Consider the following 23773-nt stretch of genomic DNA (forward strand, 5'->3'; position numbering starts at 1 on the left):
TGCAAGGGCACGCACTTGTCAACTGTTGCACAGAGAGAGCACATTCTCTTTTTAAAACGTTCAGTCTCTGTGTTGAAATTGTTTTGGAGTCTACATTAAAAGAGAGAAAAAAAAATGGTCATCAGCAAGGAACTTATCACTTGATAACCAGAAGGCATAGAGAAACTGCAAAACTCATTTCCATTGTCTGTTTGATTTGATCCTATAAAAATTGTGACAACGAACATAAGCAAGCATAATATATTCTTTCATTATGTGTCCATATTTATTTTGTATAATGGGTAGAAAATGTAGGTATGTCTCCAGCGATTTCCTTTTTTGTGAGTATTTTTTGTTGACTTTAATATATATGCATATATAAAATCACTTAGGAGGGTTTTGTTTCAGACTGTGATGTTTAACTCCAGCAGGCAGCCGTCTGCACTGCGCCCATCAGAGGGTATTGATGTTTCCTGCATAATACCTTATAAAGAAAAGCTTCAGTTTTAGTAATTCGCACAACTGTCCGCATTTCCTTCAGGCATGCAGGGAAAGTCAGTAGCTGTCCTGACTAAGAGATGTGATCAGAACAAAGTCACACATGATGTTCTATTAGGTTTCATTTGCAGAGCACCCATAAGATCACCACATTGAAGCTATGGTTAGTTATATTCTCTGTGGTGAATTTTTCAGCATTAGGTCAAATAGTGCACGCAAGTTTTGCTGTTTTGCTGCTTCCAAGTCCCTCTTGTGCACCCCATTTTCTTGTACAGGATATAGAAGATGGTGCAAATTTATTAGCATTTATTAGCTGTATTTTCTGCTATAAGAGTAGAGCCCACAAAAAATGCCTTTGCCACAAATAGATCTTGGCCTCGGATCCTTACAGTAAAAGCTGTTCATGGACAGGAGAACAACTCTTAAAATGAAAAAACAGTAAATGCAAATGTAAGAGCATTGGACACATATACAGTGATCCACTATGAAAGAGCATCTGTCTCCAGGTGCTTCTTAGTCGCTCCCTTGGTCACACAGTACAGTGTATATGAAAAGAGAGAAGAAGGTTTTACATGTTCTGCTTAGGACAGAGATTCACAGATAGAGAAAAGGTATTAAAGTTGGATCCAGTTTCAGCAGAACCCCGTTCTGTGGAGGACCACGTGTTAGGAGAAAGCATTCCAGTCTTGAATCAGAAAAACTTGGTAAAACCGTATCTTAAAATAAGCACTCTGCTCCAGAAGAGCAGATGCTCTCTATTCTAGATGCAGTGTATTGGAAAAGGTCTGCTTCTTTTTTTTTTGGTTGCTGCTGAAGTGTGTTGCATTTCAGTTTGGAGACTCCTTTCAATGCAGGAAGAAGTTCCCCAGATGGAAGGATGTGAATTATTTATGCAGTGTTTATCTCAGGGTTTACTTCCCATCACAACCAATTAAGGCTATTTCATTTCATTAAAACTAACATTTTCACTTCAGGGAAATAATTTATCTAAGGAAGATGTTATAGTATCCACTACTTAAAAGCTTGGAAGCTTGCATCAATCATAGGGTCTAATATTTTTCTAAAAACTTACAAGATAAAAAAGGAAAGAAATTTTCCTGTGTTAGAGCTTGCCAAATTGAATTATAATTAATTGGAATTTAACGAATTAATATATACAGTCTTTTCTTCCTACTTAGTAGGAAATGATGGGAAACAGAATTGGTGCCCTGTGACCTCACTCTGACAGTCCCTCGAGTCTCAGCTCTCTTTTATCTGTATACATAGAGCAGAAAATAAACCTTTGCTCCCACTGAATTGTCTTTAGATTATTTTTCATGAGCAAAGACTGAGATCAGGCCTCACAAAACCAGATTGAACTGTGAAATAAAATTGGCTGCTAGGTATGTAACTCTGCATTTAAAGCAGCTGTGTTTGCTTGGTAGCAACAAATCTACTGTAATTCTTGTCTTTGTTCCTCTTCTGCTGCCGGCATCTCCGTGTGACTTGTGTAAAGTGCACCATTATGTACCTGTGATAGCCAAGGCATTAAACTGAAAGGTCTTCTTATTATTAATTTTAGAACTGTTTTCCAGTTGAGATACTGCCAGGTCTTGCAGAGGTTTGAGCAGATTAGATTAGGTGTTCTTGTGTAGACCTCTTGAGTGAATAGCATCAGTCTTGGGAAAGGGGGAAAGAGAGCCTCTGCTATCACCTGACAACTTCATTTCGCTTCTTCTTTCTGTTGATTAAAATTCCTAGAAAAGACAAATAGTGGAATCTGAGAAAATAAGGTCTGGTCAAACAAATCAATGCCTGTCCTGTTGTCTCTTTGCTTGTTTTTAAAGCCTGGAGTGACAGAGATGCCAATCTGTGAAATACGCTATGAGAATGCAGGTATAAATAACAAAAATAACAGGCATGCAGCTCTTGCATGGTCTGCAATTGGTTTCAAATTGTGTAGCTAACTTTTCTGGTGGCCCTTTGTGAAGTCAAGATCAACAGCATGGCAGCAAGGGAGTTAAGATATCAACTTATCCGTGTGGCAGATGATAGGATTCCTGCATGACCTCCATCTTCTCTGGGTCAGGCATTCACAAAGGCCTTCAGAAGGCATCCAAGACTTGTTTGCAAACAGCTTAAATTTCTTATAGTTTCCTAAGCAGACTATAGTGGTTTAACAATCAGTGATTGTAATTTCATACTTTTAAGGAGAAATAAACATAGTTTTTCACAGCATCCTGCTGAAAAACCATCTCTTGTTTCCCTCAGCTTGTGGGCGTATGTGTGCGTGTTTGTTTATGTGGAAGCTCTGAAGCTTTTAAAATCCTGTGCACATAACTGCTATTTCTTGGTGAGGTACGACAAAATTCACGTGTGATAGGGAGGATCTAACAGTGGGTGAGATCCTTAATATCACAGATTTAGTCAAAATGCCTGACATTATTACAGTGGAGGAAAGTTCATCCTTATTTATGCCTTGCTGCTGTTAACACGGAAAAGAGCAAGATGATAGTGATTACAAACTCAGATCTGTCTGTGGCTGTAATGGGGACGTGATGCGTAAGGAAGGAGAAGGAAATGTCACCTAAGTTAAGGCAGCTCCAGTAGTTTCTTAGAATTATGCATTAGATCTTCTTTAAACTATCTACCTCTGGATGCATTTTTATGTCTGCTTAAACCAATGAAAATCCAACACAAGAAGTAATGCTTGCCTCTTTTTCCTCGTTCTTTTGTCTAAGCCACATATACTATGCAGAAGCCCAGTGATTTGGTGGCTTCTGAGGTTCTAATGTCTTTTGAAGCAGTCTCTGTAGTGCTGGGGACCATACAGATCCCAAGCAAAGTCTATCCCAGGTTTGTGGTCTGCATGGTTTCCAAATCATAAAATCATTAAGGTTGGCAGAGACCACTAAGATCAGGTAGTGCAACCATCAGCCCGTCCCCACCTTGCCCACGAACCGTGTCACTCAAATGGGTAGGTTCAAACTGAGCCTCCTGCAGTGAGCCTTCACTCACACCATCTGTTCTCAGCATCTGACTTCTGATGTTTGGGTTATGCCAAGTAGTGTGCTGTTTTATCCGTGTGGTTGCAAGAAAAGGAGTACCTAAGTGGTACAATTAGGGAAGTGTCCCTAAGCCTATTGATTGTACTCTGTGTCTGTACTTACTGCTTTCATCTGGCACATGTCAGGTAAACATGTCCAAATGCTTTGCATTCTGAAGAGATGATTGAATAGGGGAAGGACTCTGTGTGTGTCCATGAATACTTGCATTTATCTAGCAGATGAAACTTGGTATCACGTAGTAAAGCTAGTGTGATTTTATGTCTGTGTGGAGGCTGTTGGTGTTACCAGCTTTTGAACATCTACAGATGGAAGTTTGGCTTTCTGAGGAACCTGTAACTATGGAAATCCCAAGTTTTAAACCTCATATGGTGGGTCCAGACATCAGAATAATGAAGTCGCTGTAATCGGAAGACGGGGTTGGAAGGAGATTATCTGTACAGTTTGTGTTTGAGTTCACCAGAGCTTCGTTCCAGCTGGTCTCAGCAGCACTACAGAGACACAGTGGTGATAGAGGTCTCGTGCGTGTAAGGCTCCAGAGTCTATTTTACTCACTATTTGAATCTGAGTTCACTTGAGGGTAGGAGGATGCAGAGAGCTGCTGCTTGTTTCTCTTGATAGCATATTGAGCCACAGAAGCTGCAGCTAGGTATAATTTGGAAGGAAATCCTTCACAAGTCAAGGTCAACGCCAAATTGAATGCCAGGACACATGATTACATTGCGTGGTCAGAGCGTGCTCTTGGGTGCATGCTCCATTCCCTCCAGCTCCACTCCTGCAGAGTCCACCAAAGAAGTATTCATGATGGAAGCTTTTATGAAGAATTTCAGACCTTCTTCCACATAACAGGGCTCGGCAGAACAGCCATACAGCTTCATTTAGTATTCAGTCAGACTTCAGTTGCCACTGAGGTACTAATGGAAATTTATTGCAGACTGAACCCAAAGTGACATATATATATGTTAAAATGTTGTGTTTGATTGCGTGCTTAAAAATTCTTCACCGTCCTTACGTTTTTTTATATATATATAAAGCCCTCAGTCACTGCTTAAAATCTGGGACTTCTGCATTAATCTTTCTCTTTTCTAACGTAACTTTTTCTAACGAGGAAAAAAGTAGAATGGAAATTTTTGATCACCAAGTTATCAAATCATTCATCTTATTTTCATTCGTCATTCAGAGGAAAATGAAGTAGAGGAGCATTTCATGACGTGCTGTCAAATGATGATGAAATTACGTGCTATTAGGGGTCAGATAGTCAGCTGCTATAAATTGGCTCTACTGGAGTAATTTTAACTTTGCTGCATAAGGAGGTGTCATCTTCTATGTATTATTGGTGGTCGCTGTTGAAATGAAGATGGGACACTGAATGAACCTGGCATGAGAGTAAACATGATCTGACGTGGTTTGCTTTGGAGAGCTTGTCATCTCTAAAGACTTCTGAATGCCCGTGAGAGGTAAAATGATGTCAGGATGAGGAGACAAGTATTTTCGTACCCTTTGCTTCTATGCTTTCTCTCTTGACTGTGGAAAGGCAACCTTCTCCTGGATGGAGCAACATGCTGAATTGCTGCATTCACAGACTTCTGAGGAGCAGAGAATGCAAATGTATTTCCCCGGGTTGTTTTATTTGCAATAAGTAATATGCAAGCAGGCATGGTTTTAGGAAAAATATCTCTAGGGAACATGAATAAAAGCCAACATTTAATATGAATAAGAGATCTGCATTTTTCTGATATATTCTAGAGCTTCATGTGTTACATAAAACAGGTTCGTCTGAAGACTCTTTCCCCAGCCATGCCTTGATTCAGTGGTGTGAGTTGGGATTTCATACTCTTCTCCCCATCAGATATTCATTCAGACAGACATTCTGGAGGAGCAGACCAATTCTTCCTCCCCAGTAAATCAATGGCAAGTAGGGCATTTCCATGAGTGTCCTGCTCAGTGTTATTTGTCCCACTCAGTTATTCTGTTTTTCTCACACCTTTCCCTGTGAGTCTGTGTCCTTTTGCTCATAAGGAACCTTTGCTAATGTTTGGAAGAATAAATTTGCGTATTAGAACAAGTAGGAGGGGCTACCCCTTTATTTTTCAAGGAGCTGTCTTTGAAGTCCAGCTAACAGGTGTGGAAAAAATGGCCTGTTCCTCAGCCACACAAGGGCTAAAATTGAGTGTAAGGTATTTATCACCATCTTTGTTAGGTTTCTGAGAGATTTAATAGTCCCCAGAATTGTTCATTTCTTAAGAGCTATGTGCTATTAAACTGAGGCATTATTTAGCAATTGGTGCTGTCTCAAGAGGATAATTACTCAGAAGTATCTATTTGAAAATTCATCTGCTGCTAGTTGTATAAATGTCTACAGCGCCTGAAGTATTTAAATAGTAAGAGGGTTTATGATTAAAGTTTCCATATTACAATATTTAACAGAATGGTGGGTTTCCATTAATACTGTGTGCGCGTAGATCCAAATGTGGGTATTTTCTCAGTGACTCATGGGAATGTGTGCCTTCTGATATCAATCCCAGTGAGCAAAATAAAGTAGGTACGTTGTATGGCCTGGTATGTCCTTCACATCAAGGAAAGTGAATTTGGAGGGAGCACGGCAGCTGCTGGGATGTCTGCTGCCCCTGCTAGCCATAATGATAAAGTGCTTTGTGGAGAAGGGCAGGGAGAGTCTTCAATATTTGATTCACAGCAGTGAAATTAATAGGGTCTCTGTCTTCTACTTGGCTACTTAATTGCAAAAGAGCATGGATGGATGGATGGATGGATGGATGGATGGATGGATGGACAGACAGATGTAAAATCTTTGAGAACTCAAGTGAGAATCAAGTTTTGATGAAACTGCTCAATGTGCTCTATAGTTATTATAGGGGACCGACATGTTATATGCAGACATGCACACAGAGCAGTATCATGCAAGTCATTTTCTAGTTTAGCTAGGTTAAGAAGAACACTGTGTGTGCATATAATGTTATTGTGCACATAGTGTTGAGTAATGAATGTTAGTTAATGGCACTCCGGGAAGTGTTCCTGGATCCCTTAGAGATAGTTCTCTGAACACAAGCTCAGTGCTTAGCAGTAGCAAATGACCAATAGGAATATTAGAAATTATTATGAAAATAATAGGAGCAACAGGAAAAAACCTTTACTTTTGGTACCTGTGACTGACTGTCCAACCTGGGAAGGTGGTCATAATCCTGAATGTGGTTTGATCTGCTCAGAGCAGCAGCATAAGAGGTTACCATACCCCACTTAGACATCACCTAAATCTTCAGCAGCCCTTTAAGTGAGAAATATGGATTCTGTCTCTTCTTTGTCCGTTTTTTTCTTCCTCCACTTATTTCTTTTCTTATCTCTTCCTTCCTTCTGTTTAAAGCCAGCCTGGCATGTGAGCCCCGACACACTCCCTTGCACAGCACTGCTGTGATCCCGTGACCAGCGAGGCAGGCAAATGCTGTGCCCAGTGCCACGTAGCAGGAGCTTTGCCAGGTGTTGTAGTGGCTGATAACAGCCTCTTCTCTGCCTGTTTCCCACTGTAATGAAGTTGCAGGTAGCAGTCGCAGAAGCTGTGTTATCTGACTGTGCATTTCTTTCTTTTCTGCTGTTCCATTTTATCTGCAGAAATGAGGACTGCAGTCCAGGACTTGATAATTTTGCCTGTTGGTTTTTTTCTGAAGAATATTGGTCGCTACATTTAATGTCTTCTAAAGATTGTCCTTGTTCTAAAAACTCGTTCATTAACAGAGATGGGGATAGGGCATTTGATGAAAGTCAAAGACTAAATTGTTTATGCTTGTGATTCTTTGTTTTCCACACTGTTGTTAGTTGTAACCTGTATCTTTCATGAAAGGTTGTAAAGGTATTTGAATTATTAGTGTCACTGTGGAGTCTGAGTCTCAACCCTGTGTTTGTCTGTTCAGTGTTACATAAAGACAAGGGTCATGATGATGCCTTGGCCTGTGGCTCTGCTCAGCTCTATTTTGTTAACTTGAGTGAGCCAAACTATACTCATGAGTCAAGTTAACTTCCCCCTTGACTCATGGGCCCTGCTGCTGGAGGGCAAAATGAAGCAGTGGGTCACTGGTGGATACTGTGTTGAGAACAGGGTCGTTCAACTCCCTCAAGATCAAGTCTGTGACATTACAGCTGTTGGATTCAGATCATATTCACCACCTTTTCTCTATGACTGTGAAAGCAAAATGCATAATTTTGTTAGGTGAATATGGGGATTATTGAGTAAACACAGGATTTTCTTATCTAGGCTTTAATTATGAACCCACAATATTTCTGTCATAAATTGACCTGGAAGACTTCTCTGAGGGAAGCAGTAGCATTACATGCTGACAGCGTTTGGAGTGTGTGTGACAGGGAGGGGATGCTGTGGAAGGAAACCAGGCGTGCTGGATTAAAGAGAGCTAGTTAGGGTGCAAGAGGAAAAAACAACAAAAATTGCAGTGGGACTTCTCGGAAATACCCTTCTGGGTTTAATCTCCTTTCAATATTTGAGTCCTGTGTACTGCTCACCTTCTTAACTTTTATTTCAGTAGTAGGAAAGTTTAAATTTAAATCAAAGCTTTAAATTTAATTCTGGTTTTTGAGCCGTTGCGTTATATTTGAACAACACTTGGCCGTACCTTGTTGACCAAGAGTGAGATTTGTGCAAGTTATCTCAGATTTGTCATTCATAATGCACTTTGTTACAAAAAGGTTAAATAAAAGAAGCAAAACTGCCACAGAACCCAATGTTATAAACAGACTTCTAAGTGAATTAGTGATTTACAGGTTAATGTTTGAATTTTTAACTTCAGTGCCACGCTTTTAATATATTTCAGGCTTTCTTCATCCAAAGCTTACTTTATATTCTGAAGGCGTGCAATTGTTTGCTGTAATCTCAAGAGAAGATAAGCATGACATCTGGTTCACACCTGTGGTTTTAGGGATAAGAGCATAGCTGCTTTATGTATTATTCAGGGCACTCTGTTGAAACTGCAAGGAATTTGACTCTTTGAGGCCCTTTGTCCCTCGCTTTTTATACTTGCCTAAAGTAAACATGAAATATAGGAGTCTTCTCGCAGTGGGTATTGAATATTTATTCCAACCTATGCCAGCAGCCAGAAGGGAAATTAGTTATGCAGGTTAATTATCAGATTTATGATATAGACTTCACACGTGCAACTCTTATATTTCAGAAGTAACATTGAGGCATTTCATGCTGCAGCAGAACAATGCCAGAAATTAATGTGCTGGATACACCTGTACAGGTGTGTGTTTCTGGCACAGGCAATGCCCTTCCTGCACACCTCAGCCTCACCAGTGGGGGGAACACTCTTGTGTTTTGTGTTAGGGGAAAGGTGCACCATTTTGCATTTCCAGACTCTGTGCATGGTTGCAGGCACAAACCTGGGGGGTGGAGACAGCAACAACAGAGCAGGGACACAGCTGTGCACATCTCCCACAAAGAATACAGTGAAAACTGTACCGGAGCAAAGCCTGTAACATTTGGACTCAAATACGAATTGGGTAGCACTGCGGTGTTCATCAGGAGTCTGAAGAAGTTTGAAGTGCTTTTCTTTCGAGATCAGTGGGCCTTAAAAAATGTGAAGAGTTAAAACACAGAGGTTGTTTTATTTATATTACATAAGGTGATGCCAGGGGAGCAGCAGGTTCAGAGGCGCCAGGGGAGTCTCGAGCTGGCAGCTGCAGGCAGGTACTGGTGTGCAAACGTGGGAGAGGATGAGGGTTAGATTTGTGTTTCTGCTTCATGGCCATGGAAGAATAACTTTGACATTTAGCAAAGAATGTGTTCGCAAATGGGTTTGCAGATGTGGCAGTGGACAAGGCTTTAAGTTAAAAAGGTTATGCAATTTCTAGAGCTTTAGCCTTTCTGTCTATTTTGCTGCTTGCTTGGATATTTTGCTTCTTGCTTTGTTGAAGTCCTCTTGTTTTTGGTTTGCTGCCCTCCGTGTGGAATCATGTCCTTAATGAGCTGAGGCCAATAGCACAGCGTGTGTGCCTGTGCTCAGGGTCACTAAGTCAGAAAGTTTTCCTAGTTTCTTGACACTGCAGTTCAGATGGGTGCAGACTTCACTTTTCACTCAGGTGGAACAAAAGGGTCAGAAAAGCCACACGGCAAACTGAAAACTTGGGACTCTGCATACAGAAATAATACATGCAGAGTTTTCCAGACACAGTTGGGTAGGCAGCCCAGGGGTGGGTGGAATTTCAGTTCGAGACGTGACTTTTGGGAAGGCTGTAGTGTACTCACTCCTTGCATATTATGCCTGTTTGAGAGACCTGAAGTAAAACACCCCACTTAAGCAATTACATTGGAAACAATCCCTGTGATGTTAAAATTGTGAGTGTGTTGGCTTGGGGTGCCCCTGCAGCAGGGCTGCTCCACCTTGCTACAGGAATCTGCACGTCTGCTCTGAGACTTTTGATGCTGAGCACCCTGCTTGCTTTGTCAGAGGAAAAGCCATCTTGCGGATTATGATGCTGCCTTAAATAGATGAATATTCTCCAGAATACAGGAAAACCCATTTTATTTTTACCTTCTGTTATGAAGTCCTGCAAGTAAGCACTTGTCATGGGCTAGATCTGCAGTGGTTGCCCATACAGTTTGCAGCTCATAAACAAAAATAACTCTGCGAGTGCACAGCCCAGGGGACTTCACATCCCCTTCGAGATAGGAATGGCCTTTCGCCCAGCAAAATGCTTCTGAAAATGTGCCCCATCTGCTGCATGGCTTTGAATCCATAGATGCAACAAAACTATAAATATCTCAGAATTTGTTCTGAGGCATTCTGAAGATCATCAAACCTCGTGGAAGAGCTTTCCTCCCCCCCTTTAAATTAAAAAATAAGTAAGAAAACAAATCCAAAAACCAAGACCAAATAAACCACACAGGATGTTCTGAATTCCACAGTACAAGAAGAATAATCTGCACAAAGATGTAAGCTCTCAGAGGAATGAATACTTGTGCTACTGCATCTTTGAAAGTGAATGGTATATGAAATTGTATTAATCACACATGTTAGGAAGAGTGTGCTTTTGTGGGGTTTATTTTTAAAGTGCAGCTCCTTTCTTTCCCCCAAAGAGCACCAGAGTGTTTTGCAAGAAAATCCCAGCAGTTCTGTCCATTCAGGCAACGTTTATTTATGTTTAAGAAAGTAAATGGATTCCTTAAAGAAAAGCTGAAGTATGGACAGTTTGGGTATTTTGGAGCCTGAAAAATCTTTCTTCAGTAGTTCTCTTTATATGAAGACCATGGGAAATTGATGAAGAGCTCCGTACCAGTCACTGCTGGGCTGAGTTCAGAGCTGTTCTGTTCAGTCAGCCCATCCTGTTTGTTTTCAGTTGCTGTGGCATTTGGTGTGTAGCCACTTCCTAAATTGCCTGTTTCAGTTTTTTGCTCCCGCCAGCAGTTAAGTACTGCTTCTAATTTTTCCACTTGGACAGCTTTAGAAAGTGAAGTTGTTTCTCCCTGAAAGCAGAGTCTCCGCATTGCACATTCCCGCACACATACACACTTGAAATATGCTGTGTTCATTTTGGGTCTGGACAAAAGCTACTGTGGGTGAGATTCAGAAATAAGAAATAAATCCAAAAGTTTCCAGCAGAGTCAGAATGCAGCAGTGAATTTGAAGACCAGTGCAAGACCCCAGCTTGTGTCCATGAGCCTGGGAGGGCACAAGGCTGCAGGTCTCTGCAGTAAATGTCTGGTCTGAGCGCCAGCAATGTCAGCATCACAGAATCATTGCAGTTGGAAAAGACCACAAAGATCCCCACATCCAGCCTCAACCCATCCCACCATGCACACTGCCCACGTCCCTCAGTGCCACATCTCCACCGTTCTTTAACACCTCCAGAAACTGTTATTCTACCATCCCCCTGGGCAGCCTGTGCCAATGCCTCACCACTCTTTCGGGGAAGTTTTTTCTAATACCCAGCTTGAATGAGCTGTTGGTGTTGGTTTCAAGAGGCAACGCTCCATCTCCATGAGGTGCTTGACCCTCCCTTATTGCAATATCAAGCAAATGAACAACAGCCCTGGTGTTTTCTTTCTCTAGACAGTCCTAGAAATGGGCAGTGATTTATCCAAGATAGCAGAGGCTCTGGTAGTGTGGGAATATGAGCCTGAACAATCCAAGGACTTGCTGGTTACTGCTCCTTCCCAAGGTATGGAGAGACCCAGTGAGTCAGAGATGGTCATACTTCTACCCAAAGATAAGAATATTGAGCTGTTTCTCTCATTTGATTTTAAGGGCTGCTAAAACTTTTCAGGAGGGAAGCAGCTTTCCGTTTTGAAGGTTTTCTCACAGCCGTAATGATGGTAAATCACAGTGAAGGTCATCTGGGATTCACTCGGTTCCAGGCCTTTGAACTTGGAACAAAATACCATGCGTCGGGACCCCACTAGGAGGTGTAAGAATAAGCAGCACTGTGTGGTATAATCTTTTATCCCTTTTATTGTGTGTACATAATTGTATTGGTTTCCTTCTGTCCTTAGGATGTGTAATTGGCATCCTTTTACAAACTGGGCATTCTGTTGTACCCTCATCCAGAAAAGGAATCCCCTAAATTTTCTGAGTCTAGCAAGGAACTGGGATGTATTTGTATGAACGGAGATAATTGGCACAGGATGAAGATTTTTTAAACATTTTTAGCAATGAGGAAAGGAAGAAAGGTTCAATTACACTCATTATGCTTCGGTTCTTGTTTATATCAGCATTAAGGTGTTAGTGTTGTGATTTCTTGTGTTTGGAAGGAGGTCAGATATGAAACGCTTGTTTCAAGGCAGAGGAGCAGCAATGAGAGGCGGTGTGTGGTGAGGTAATAACCACAGTTCTGTAATTCAGGGGTCCTGTGTGTTGTGAAAGAGATGACTTACTGCTGATTTCTTGTTGGTTTTGAATGATTTATAACATTTTACTTGTGGCAGAGTGTTGCAATCTATGTTGTCATGGAAATTCTATTGAATTTATAGTTCCATTTATCCAAAACGATTTTCCAGACTTCATTTCATGGTGAATCATATGGCTGTTACTCAGAGTACAAAGCAATTGCAAAAAAAAGTTTCATCTTATGGAAAGCATAAACACTGAAACCGTTATTTTCATATTATGGAAATACAAATGAATGCAACATACATCTTGTTAGCATCAAATATGCCTTCATTGTGTAATGACTTTGTATACACACGAGAGTGGATTTTCTTGTCTGGGACAGAAGCCGGCCTGAGGGGTATTTATTTCTGGAAGGAGACATCAGGGAAGTTTCTGGCTTGCCAAGGTAATTCTCTCTTAACATTCAGGGCTTAGCATGCCGGATACTGAGTCATATGGCCCCCATCCAGGCGTGCATTTAAGCACATGGCAGTCCTGCTAGTGCTGCTCTGCTCTTCCTATGGGGCTGTTATGGGACCTGCCCAGTGCTGGGGGCAGGACATGGGGTGACAGGTGACAAGGGCTAGGAAATTCCTCAGCCTCACCTTTATTCATAGCATAGATGCACCCACTGTGTTGTTTGTAGACAATAATGAAGTAATAATTAATGCTTAATGTTAAAAGAAAAAGACTAAATGGAAATTTATTGTGCTTCTAAGGCATGTGAACATGTAAATTGAGTTCAATTGTTATTTCACTCATATGATCTTTGCTCTTCCTGTTGTTTCAACTCCTTTCTTTTTCTCAGCCCAGCATTGTCTTCATTATCAAGTCATAATTATTTTAGGGCAGAGACCTCGTCTGACTCTTTGTTTTGCAATTTACCCAGCACCCTTTTAGACTCTGTAAAATACTAAGTTATGACATTCAAAATACATCTCTGTACCTGCCTAACTTTAGTTAAAAACTCACTGATGAATAATAGACTAGGCAGGAAAAACATGCCATTATCTGCTCCTGTTCAGCTTTATCTTTTAGAAAGAATGCAGCATACTCTATTTTATTACACCAAGCTCTGGTAGGAGAAATGGAAAACATCACGATTCGCTTTTCCTTCTCCCTTCTGTCTGTTCTAAGCAGATTCAGAATATGTTATAAATGATAAGTTGGTTTTGTTTTGTTTTGTTTTGTTTTGTTGCCTTATTATTATTATTTAAGTGAATATAATGAGAAGCCAAACATCAGACTTGGTTGCTCCCATCTCATGCTCCAGCAGACACACTGACTGCAGGACAGTACCTCGGAATGCTCGGTGCTGCAGTGAAGATTACGTTATGTCTGTAGAAAGTTTTTCTTCCAATCAAATGGATCGCATCGTCTAGCTCACTGTGCGCAAGTCACAAGCAGCCATAAGTTATGTATGGGCTTTTAGTTAAGAAAACTCATATGTAATTCAAAATATTAGCACAGATTTTGGTGGGGTTTTGGGGGGTTGGTTGGTTGTTTTTTGGGGTTTTTTGCTTTTTGGTTTTTTTGAGAGGTTTTAAATCCAGCTGTGTAAGTGGCCAAGAATGATTTATTCTTATGATATAAGGAGTGGAGGTACTGAGAGTTAGTATATTCATTGTTGAACCCCTTTGTTTAGAGGAAAGACTTCACATTGTTTGTTTCAGCTCTGTGCAGGGATTTGCAGTGTACCTGCTTATGCCTGTGCACTTTGCCTGTGTGAAAGCACTGTCTCTAAACATAAGAAACCACATCGCTGTCGTCTCTGTGTCTTGCCGTCTGATTCATCAAGAAATTGGCTGGCATATAAAACCTTTTTTTTTTTTGTCTTTAAATTGCATGGTAGCCCTTGGATTGCTGGAAGGAAATGAGCAGAAAGCTAATTCTGATGATCTTTTTCCTTCCACCAGAATTCCTGATCCTATTGAATATTCTGTACTCCACATCTGTGACAGCACAATGAGCCTTTGTTCATTTTTTAATCTAAAGAGAAATCTGCCGTGGGAGGTTGCACAGGGTGATAGCAGCCCAATTTAAAAGTCTCAATTATTTATTTTTAAAATACTTGGCATCTGTCTATGGAAAATTTACTTACTTGCTTTCCAGTCTTCTAGAACTGCTTTGAACTCGTGCACTTCTTCTGGGATCTATCAAATGCTCTTTGTGGCTTTTCTCTCATAAGCACTGAATGAGTTTAGCCATGATAGTCTGTATCAGGATAGAAACTTTCTGTCTTTGTAATGGGGCAATAGGAGGCATGGTGATTTCTGTCTGCATGCCCATCCTGACAAGCAGGGAAGGAGCATCCGAGCTGAGCCCAGAACAGTTTGTTTATGGATGGGTGCTGGACAGGGGTCATTCATGTGACATGTGCTCCGTTTTTGCAAGCTAGTGATAGTTCATAGGGAGGCAATTGCACTTAAAATCAGAACTGATCTCTGATGGGCATTGGTTTTCATAACGCTCATGTGCATTTTGGACAGCCAGTCTCTGTAAGACCAGAGTGGTAGCAAACCAGTTCTGAGTCAAAATCCCAAAACCTCAAATTGAAGCCCAAATTTTATTGGGGAATCCCACATTTCCATGCACTTTGGAAGAACATGTTTGAAGAAAGGTGTTTGTGCAGGAGTAGGCTGACCCGAGCAAGAGAGAACTGCTGCCCTATGGCATAGTGCAGGGCTGCAGGTGGGTAATGGGAGCATGGAGGCAATGCGCTCCAGGCTGGGAAACAATTCAGGTGCTGGATGCGTGTGCTGTATTTCTTTGCGGAAGAGTTGTTGCCTGGAAAAATGCCTGCAGTGCTTGGAAACAGTAACAGCTGGGCATATTTCTGGATAGAAAAGACTTGAAAACAAGACATGGTTTTGTAGGGTGACTGCAATTATCTCCTGGGTTACGGCAGAGTGAGGGTTTTTTTTGGCTAATCCTCTGTTTTAAGGCACTTGTGACATTCTGAAGATTTTCCCCTTCAGTGAAATTTTTCAGGCTTAATCTCAGCTGTACAGCAAATCTCTCTCAAGTCTGAGTGAAAACAATTCCCTTCTTTCAGAGTGTGAAGAGTGTCAAAGCATAAAGTTTTTCCATTAGAAGCAAGCTTTGCCCTCCCCTTGCCTTGGTGATGCTCTGTGACTGCGGTTGTCATTGGTAGAATTTCAGGGGAGAGAGTCATCCTGCAAGACAAGCACCTTCATGCACCTCGTGCAGGTCTCTTTCAGCTTAGCCTTATCGCAAACACTGGTTGCTTGGGCTCTTCCTTATTTTTGTAATAGATCTTCACGAGGTACATGCTTGCTGCATCGCTGCGATTAAGAAAGCCCGTGTAAGCCTTTCCTGGCCTTGATGGCTGTAGCTGGGCTAGATATGAAAGGCTGATGAATCTAATATATTGTGCCATAGAGAACAGGGCTCTTGTGCCCCCTGGGACCTGTGCCACTGGAAGGCGATTTGGAGCACTGACAGCAGAGAAGCAAGGAGCAGAGCATTCTGATTGCAGTTAGTGTCATGCTAAAGAAACCAGAAGGATACTGCAGGCTTTCCATGGCTAGGGGATTCAGAGCTGTTGAAAAAGTTAGATATTTAAAATTTAGGAAATTAGAAGCTGCGAATTCATACATAGAAATGTGTGAAGCAGTGGCTTACAGTGCTGAAGTCAGGCAGCGACAGGATTCAGGTTGGGTGTGCAAGCTTGGATGACTATCCATTATGCATTTCACAAATAACATATCATAACAAAATCCAAATTTTCATTAGCTTGAATGGTCCTTTGTTGTATTCTGTACTACTGCTTGGAGTGCACCAGGCAGAGATGGCAGAAGTCATTTACATGCAAAGTGCACCATACATTCTATATACTAATTATATAATAAGGAGTTATAATGAAAATTTTCTGGCATGTTTAGGCCGCTTAAGTATGCAGTGAAATTAATTTTATGGCTAACTGTCTTATTCCTGATTTGTACTTAAAGAACATTATGCCATCCATGGAAAATACTAAACAAAGTGTCTACCTATAAATGCATACAAGATTACATGTATTATGGAGAAAAGAACAGAAATCTTAAATACTTTCGCATTTTATTGTAAACTGTGGGAAAACAGACAGGGCTGTGTTATGGAAGAGAACCATGTGGGATTACGTAATTGAAAGATTGTCGTAATACTAATGCTGAGGTGTCCAGGTGTGGCTTCTTGAGTCCTGCAGCTTTGAGGAGCTAACTTTATCATCTTCTTAACATTGTTTTTGCAGTGTGTGCATGGGTAAATTCTATAATAGCAATTCCTGGGAGGTTCCACTCCTAGAATGTTCCTTCGAGCTGTACGAACGAGTAAGGAAGCTGCTGTATGACAGATGACGATAATTTTTCATACAAGACAGTTCCCCTTGACTTGATGGATGCAGGGAGAGGATCCACGTTCCCTGGAAAAGCACCAGGGAGCAGTGGGAAAACATTTCAATGTGTTTGGTAATCAAGGCAGGGTATGGTTCTTGATTAGTCTCTGAAATTGCACTGCTGAGATGAGCGATCTGAATTAAGCGCTTTTTTACCAAAGCCCTTTGCACTGCTATCCAAAAGTGTATTGTAAAAATTAATTTCCTTAAAATGCCGTGAGCAAAATTGATCCAAAATGACTTTGGCATATGCTGAACTCACTCAGTGATACATTTCTTCATAAGCTCCTATGAGGGCTATATACTGAGGTGTTTTATGTCAGGTATGCCTAATTTTAGGCTTTATTTTAAAGGGGAGTAAAGTGTAATTTGCAAGTGTTTCGTGAGCTTTTGTCTGCACTGACTTAATTGAAGTCTGAGCAATCCCACCTGAAACAAACTGTAATTTCTGCATCAGAGATCAGTGGCACCTCGGTCTGCATGTGTTCAAAGCATGAGTTTGGACCTGGAGGCAGCACCGACTTTGTGAGATATTGCCAGCATCCCAGTTTGTGCTGTGAGTGCGCTGGGAATAGGGAGGCCAAAGTAGGGGGAGAAAATTGCTTTCCAATTTTATGAAGCGAGGGTGAGTGCCAGATGATTTTTTTGTGAGCAGTTTGGAGTGTGGTCTTATTTTTTCCTCTTGCTGAAAAAGTACCTCCACCTCTGAAGAGACCCATCTTCATCTTGGCCTTTCTTCTGTATGATGATGTTTTATTAGATATATAGGTGCTTTGCCAGTATTATACATTACAGGCAGCGTATAGGGCCGGAAGCCTGTGAATCAGTAAAAATGAGTGGGCCTGCATTTGAGAGAGATGAAAGGATGTCATCTCATCTGCCCATACACAAGATCTCAGAATGTGGGAAAAGCACCTGTGTTTGTGAAGAAGGCAGGATTTCTTATGCATCACCATCTTAGAGAAGCCCCATCTGGTGCCATCAGTGGGTTTGCCTGCAGACAGACTCGCAGGAGGGAGTGATGCCAAGCAAAGTGCCAGGAGACATGGGCAGTCCAAGCAGACCTATATCTGCTTTTGGCTGCACTGTAGGACCGTTCCTCATCGCCCAGTAACGCTGTGAAAATTGCCCCGAATAGGGCAATTTATTATTTGTCCAAAATGACATCAGAATATCCATTTTTGTCTCACTTATACTTGTTGTTGTGCACTAAAGCTTTGGGAGTAGAAGCCATAAAATGAAGTCAGGAAGAATTCTGACCTAAACTGATAGTCCTGAATATCAGAGGCTCATGAAAATGCATTGCTACAGAGGCACACTTTTATCTTACAAATTGCTTTAGGAGTAAAGGAATATCTCTAAACACTGAAATCGTTTTCAAAAATTCTCTATGGTTTTTGAGATAAAAATGTCTAGCGCATTTAGCGGAACAGGAGATGAGCCTGCATTGAAAAAAGAAATGAAGAGATCCTGGCAAAAAAAGCACAGAGTTTGCCATCTAAACTGACTGGCCATACTGTTTATCCTTTGGTTTGTTATTAAAATGCATTGCGTTGACTCTGTTCCCTGGTTACTGTCCCAGTAGGGCGGCCGTGCTATTAATCAAGATGCTAGTTAAACAATATTGTTCAGCAGAATTCCTCTGTCTCCGTTTCATGACACTGGCTTTATGTACGGCCTGTATGCACTACCTCACTTGAAAGCTGGATGAATCAACACTGACGTAATTTTGTTGTTGTTTCTAATTTTTACAGATGCAGATTTACTTCTACAATCCCGATGACTTCGACAGTTTTGGAACAGCAGTTCTAGAAAACAGGGAAGTGGGAGCCATGGCCGTGTTTTTTCAAGTAAGTTTAAACTAGGGCTGTATCCTTAAACCAGAGCTTTCACCAAGTACTGTTTAATTTATCGTATTGTTTCAGGTTTAATGGATGCATCTGTTTTCTTCTTCCTACCTGTCTAAGTGAAAAATATTTCATATTGTCTGTGTGTGATTTAAAATGTAAATAAGCATATTTAGAAATGTAATGAAGAATTTTGCATCAATTGTTCTGATTTTATAGCCGCTTTACAGATGCGGATTGGAGAACACATTTATCATGGAACTTCCTTCACTGCTGAAGCACATTGCTCAGGTCTCCAGAATACTAACAAACTGCCGTGGACTGACTCCGGGTAGAGAAAACTTAAAATTCAAACATAGCTTGGGAGAAAATTAATCAATATGTTTCATCAATCTTATCTGCAGCAGCTTCTTCTAAATTGTCATAGTAACAAGTTCTTGAGCAGACCTGGTTTCTAAATGAGTGGATTTATGCATTCCCTTTTTTGAAATGCATCCTCAAGAGCGTGACTGCTCAGTGAGCTCATCTGTTGGTGCAGGGTGCAGCCTGCTGATCGCGGTGGAGGGCAGGTTGAGTCACCTGGTGATGCTATTCAGCAGCATGGGGTTGGGTCAGGATTGATCAGGAATAGAGTTTGTCCTTAGACTGACATGAGGGCGAGTTGAATGGAGTGAGTTGGAGCAATTCCATACCACAAAGCTTAGAAGAAATTGCTTCTCAGGAAGAATGGTGAGGAATTGGAAGAGGCCGCTAGGGAGGTGGCAGAGGTGCTCGAGAAAAGAGTGGATGTGGCACTGTGTGACGTGGTTTAGAGCAGTCACTCAATGTGTGGGTTGACAGATGGACTTGGTGATCTTGGTGGTCTTTCCAGCCTCGATGATTCTATGACAAGCTTCCCAAACTAATAAGTAGCTAATAAAACATTTTGAAGTAATTCAAGGTGATGCTTTTTCAAAGGAGAGAAGATGAGGGAGGGAAGAGCAGGGGAAAACATCAGTCCTTTGTGAGGTTTCACACTAGTTCTTACTGTGGGAGAAAATCATCCTACTGTTATGTCTGTGAAGTCGGATTAAAAAGAACATGCAAGTACCCATATGTAAATACCTCCCTTCTCTATGATGTTAGAGTGACAGGTGTGACTGTACTGCTTAAATTAAATAAGGTTGTCGTTTTTTTTATGTCACTGCCTTTGATCAAAAGCTTTGATAAGGATAAAAGGGTGAATCCTTGTGTTGCATGTGTTGCTGCAGCTCTGCTGACATCAGGCTAGTGGAAGTAGGCAACACATTAAATTCATCACTGCTGATTTCTGAGCGCTTCTGTGGCTCTTCGTGTTAGAGTGAAGTTGGTGAAGCTGCGATAATTTACAGTGACATAGCAGGATGTTTCCCCAGACTTGTTAATGGTGATGTGCTGGGGGAAGGGTTGGGCAAATTGAATTTGGCCTGACATGACAACAGTTCAGAAACAGAACAACCAAAGTCACAATTATGTGATTTATGTCATGATGGAGAGCTGCACAGTGTGTGTGTATGGTGTTGGAAGGAGCCATGTGCTATGTCTCGGTGTGCCATACATGTCAGGAACTTAATCGCCTGAATTTGATTGTAATTCAGTGCCCAAATATGCTCCACATAGGCTGCATGAAATACTGCCCCATGTCACTGTATTTCTTAGTCTACATGTGACATTTCAGCCAAAAAAAAAGAACAGTTTCGTGAGGATCTTAACAACAAGTGGGACTGTTTTGTATTGCCCCCCTTCAAAGCCAGGTGCTGCACTGCCAGCCATCCCACTTTGCACAATTTCAAGGGAGCCATTGAACTCACTGAAAATACCTTAAAACAATCTGTAATTCTGTTAAAAACAAGATAAAATCTTTGATTGTAAGAGAGCTCAGACTCCTTAAGACCACAACCGAGTTCGTCGGTCCCCCGAGAGAAGCAGAAATCTATACTTTTCATCAGTTCTAGCCCTGCAGGCCACAGGACATTGGGCTGTAAAGTCCTGATGATGGTGCAACTGGGCTCCTCTGCTCCAGGAGCCGTGAAATCTGAAGCCATTACTGATAAAGAGTCTGTTCTCTTCCAGAGTGATGGGAGTCAGGTAATTCCTTGGCAAAGTGACCCAGCGACAAGTCAGTTTGTGGCTGAAAGGAAATGGTTTTCTTCCTTTTTTTTTTTTTTTTTTTCTTTTTCAGTTTGTTGCCTCTGGGTTGAAATGATAAATCAGCAACGTGCCATTAAACCTGAGTTTATCAGATATTCCTTCTGGGTAGCTCTGCTCCAAGACAGAAGGCTGCCAGGGAAGATGTGCAGAGCCCAGAGCCCCCATTCTCAAGGGGCATGTGCATATTCTGACCCTATGACAGGTGTGGGGCACTCAGTGTGGGAACTGCCCATCATGAGGCCAGAGCTTGTCCCATGGAAGTAAAGATTTTGTGCTTAGGATTATTAACTGTCCCTAAGATGTTCATGTCCTTATTTTGATAAGCAGTTTGATAAACTTCCTGAGTACTGTTTTCATAGTCTGCTGTTTTCCATATCTACAGCCCCATCTCTAACACAGTTATTTGGAATACAACATTTAAAATAATGCAATGATACAGGGCACACTGTTTTGTTGGTTTTCTTTTTGTACAAATATATAAGAACTCTGAATTGGGCGTGCTTTTCCTCATAAACATTTTAATGTAGAAATTGTTGGCTGGGTTTGCCCCTGAGTCAAGACTTGGATTTTGACTAATGTGTTAATGCTGTGTTGGAATGAATGGGCACTGCACTGACTGAATTCAGGGTCTGGCAGGCGCGTTTTGTTTGACTGACGTTCACAAATGTTCCCTTGAAAATCAGGTTCTTTAGTGAGTGAACATTATACTGAACTGTATAATTATTGGTGAAACATTAAATAATTAAGAACCCTCTTTCCTGGTTTTTAAATAATTTAACTTAGACTGTATAAGAATTTTCCATTTTGAATTCACTGTTTCAAGGGCAATTTCCAGGTAAAGCATGTTGGTTCTGAACTTGGATAATTGAAGCCCTTGGAACTATACTGTAATTGCTGCTAATCACATCTGTGCTTTTCTCTTTGCTTTCATTGTAAATTCTGTTGATAAATTCTCTTTTTGTTCGCATGCTGCAGGTCAGTTGACCTGACAAATGAAGAACATTACTAGCTAAAACTGGGAAACAATGCTTGTGTTTGCAAACTTCTGTAAGCTCACATCTGAGTACTTCATTGTGGGCAGACACTCAGAGGGTGTCACATGAAGGAGCTGTGGGGATTCTGCTGCAGGTATTTTCAATTTGAAAATGTTTTGCTGGTTTGAAATCTCTAACCAGGTTCTGAAAGCTGATTTATGCACTGGTGTGCAAGTTTTAAAGTAAAAAGGTGTGTTGAGGAAAAGGCTCCAAGGATACATGGACCCTTTTCTGACCATAGCATCACTTTAAGCAGTGTGCTGGGGAATATTGTACATGCAGCAAATAATGAAGCAGCAGATGATTCAGCTCCAATGAAAATTCTTGTTCTGTATTTGGGGCAAAATGAAGTGCCTCACTGTGCAAAACACAAACAGCAAGCAGAGAAAACACTGACCATGCTGTGCTGTTCTTCTCAGGAACCTCTTGTGCTCAGGGAGGCCACAAGTTCACAGGTATGTGACAGAGTAGCAAAGTGACTTAGGCACCTCTTATCTCTTTTGGGGCAAATTATGTTAAAAGCTGTTCAGCTGGAACAAGCTGAAATAGGAAAAAGGAGCTCCATTCTGCTGATGCCAGGAGGTACAATGGTCATTCAGACCCATAAATGTTCTTCACTAAGGGCCAAGGAATCTGTGGAAGAAGAAGTTTTTCCTTGAAGTGAAAATTGTTATGGAAAACACTCGCTGTAGTTCAAGAAGGAATCAAAATGCAACACAGCAATGTAAGCCAAAAAATGCTTGTGTTGGGATTTTTTTGGTTATTGTTAAAGAAATCTTGTTTGTGTTTTTTATACAAAGATCAGAATGTTTTGGGGAGAAAAGGTTATGCCCACGAGTTCTCTTTGCCTGCTGACATGCTTGTCAGAACTGGACCTGTCAGCATTGGTGTTACATAGTGCATCTCAAGGTGCAACCAGTGCTGGTGGAAGACTCATAACTTCCTGTCTGTTATTTGCAGCCAGCAGCATCTTCTTTGTCTTTACTTAAGGCTTCTGGATTTGCAGAGCTGTTAATGCTGCAGTGATGAGATTAATTGGCAAGGCCTACCCATCCACCAAGACAGGTTGAAGTCCCAACCCAGCAGGACATTTCAGTCTTGATTTAACAGCTCCTAACTTGAATAGTTCGTGTGGTTGTGTAATTTCAGCCCAGCAAGGTTCAGCTCATTCTTAATAATATTCTGGCTCCAGGCCTCAGTTAATTGTCAGGCTGAGCTGGTTTTGAAGCAAGCCAGGAGTGGAAGTGAAGGCCTAAATCTCTCTCTGTTTCCTGAATCATCCATTCATACACATTCATGTAATATATATTTATAAGTCACATTTAAAATGAATAGTTACTTGGATTAAATGCATTCAGAAATATTGCACGGCCCGGTTTTAACCATCTAGCAATATAATTCATTGCACACTTCACTACTTGCTTTATTAAAGCCAAACTTAAATGTGTTCAAAACAAACATATTGCTTTTACATTTGAAATATTCATCTTTTGGGCCTGCGGTAGATTCATTACAACAGAGAATACTTCATTCTTTGATTACTGCTGTGAAAAGACACAATACTGATTCCCTAAGCGCCCATCAAATATTCGATAGCTCAGAAATTCAGGAGGAGGTGATGGAATTCTTGTTCCTGCAGGGATGGCCTATAAATCTATTTTATGATTTGCGAAGAAAACCATCAGTGCTTAGTTGCTGTATCTCAGGTACTCAAACAAATCATCTCTAAAGAAATCAAAGTAAAAATGAATTTAAAAGTAACTTGTAGCAATGCTTTCATCATTAAAATTATCTTCCTAATGATGAGTGATGTTGATACCTCGATCACTCATGAGCTTTAGCAGTACAGGGCTGGATTTTTAAAGATAATTAGCTGCTTGGGAGCAAATATGGAGTTAACGGTGTTTTCAGGGATACG

General features: G+C 41.1%; 1 protein-coding gene across 1 annotated transcript in view; it reads left to right on the forward strand.

The window, feature by feature from the left end:
• Positions 1–23773, forward strand: part of PTPRG (protein tyrosine phosphatase receptor type G) — a 370232-nt gene that overhangs the window by 219422 nt on the left and 127037 nt on the right. Inside the window, exon 5 of the mRNA XM_015875220.2 lies at positions 18560–18655. Within this exon, the coding sequence (XP_015730706.1) occupies positions 18560–18655 (96 nt within the window). The remainder of the gene's footprint in view (positions 1–18559; positions 18656–23773) is intronic.

This window comes from Coturnix japonica, chromosome 12 (assembly GCF_001577835.2).
Source record: "Coturnix japonica isolate 7356 chromosome 12, Coturnix japonica 2.1, whole genome shotgun sequence".
Taxonomy (NCBI): domain Eukaryota; kingdom Metazoa; phylum Chordata; class Aves; order Galliformes; family Phasianidae; genus Coturnix; species Coturnix japonica.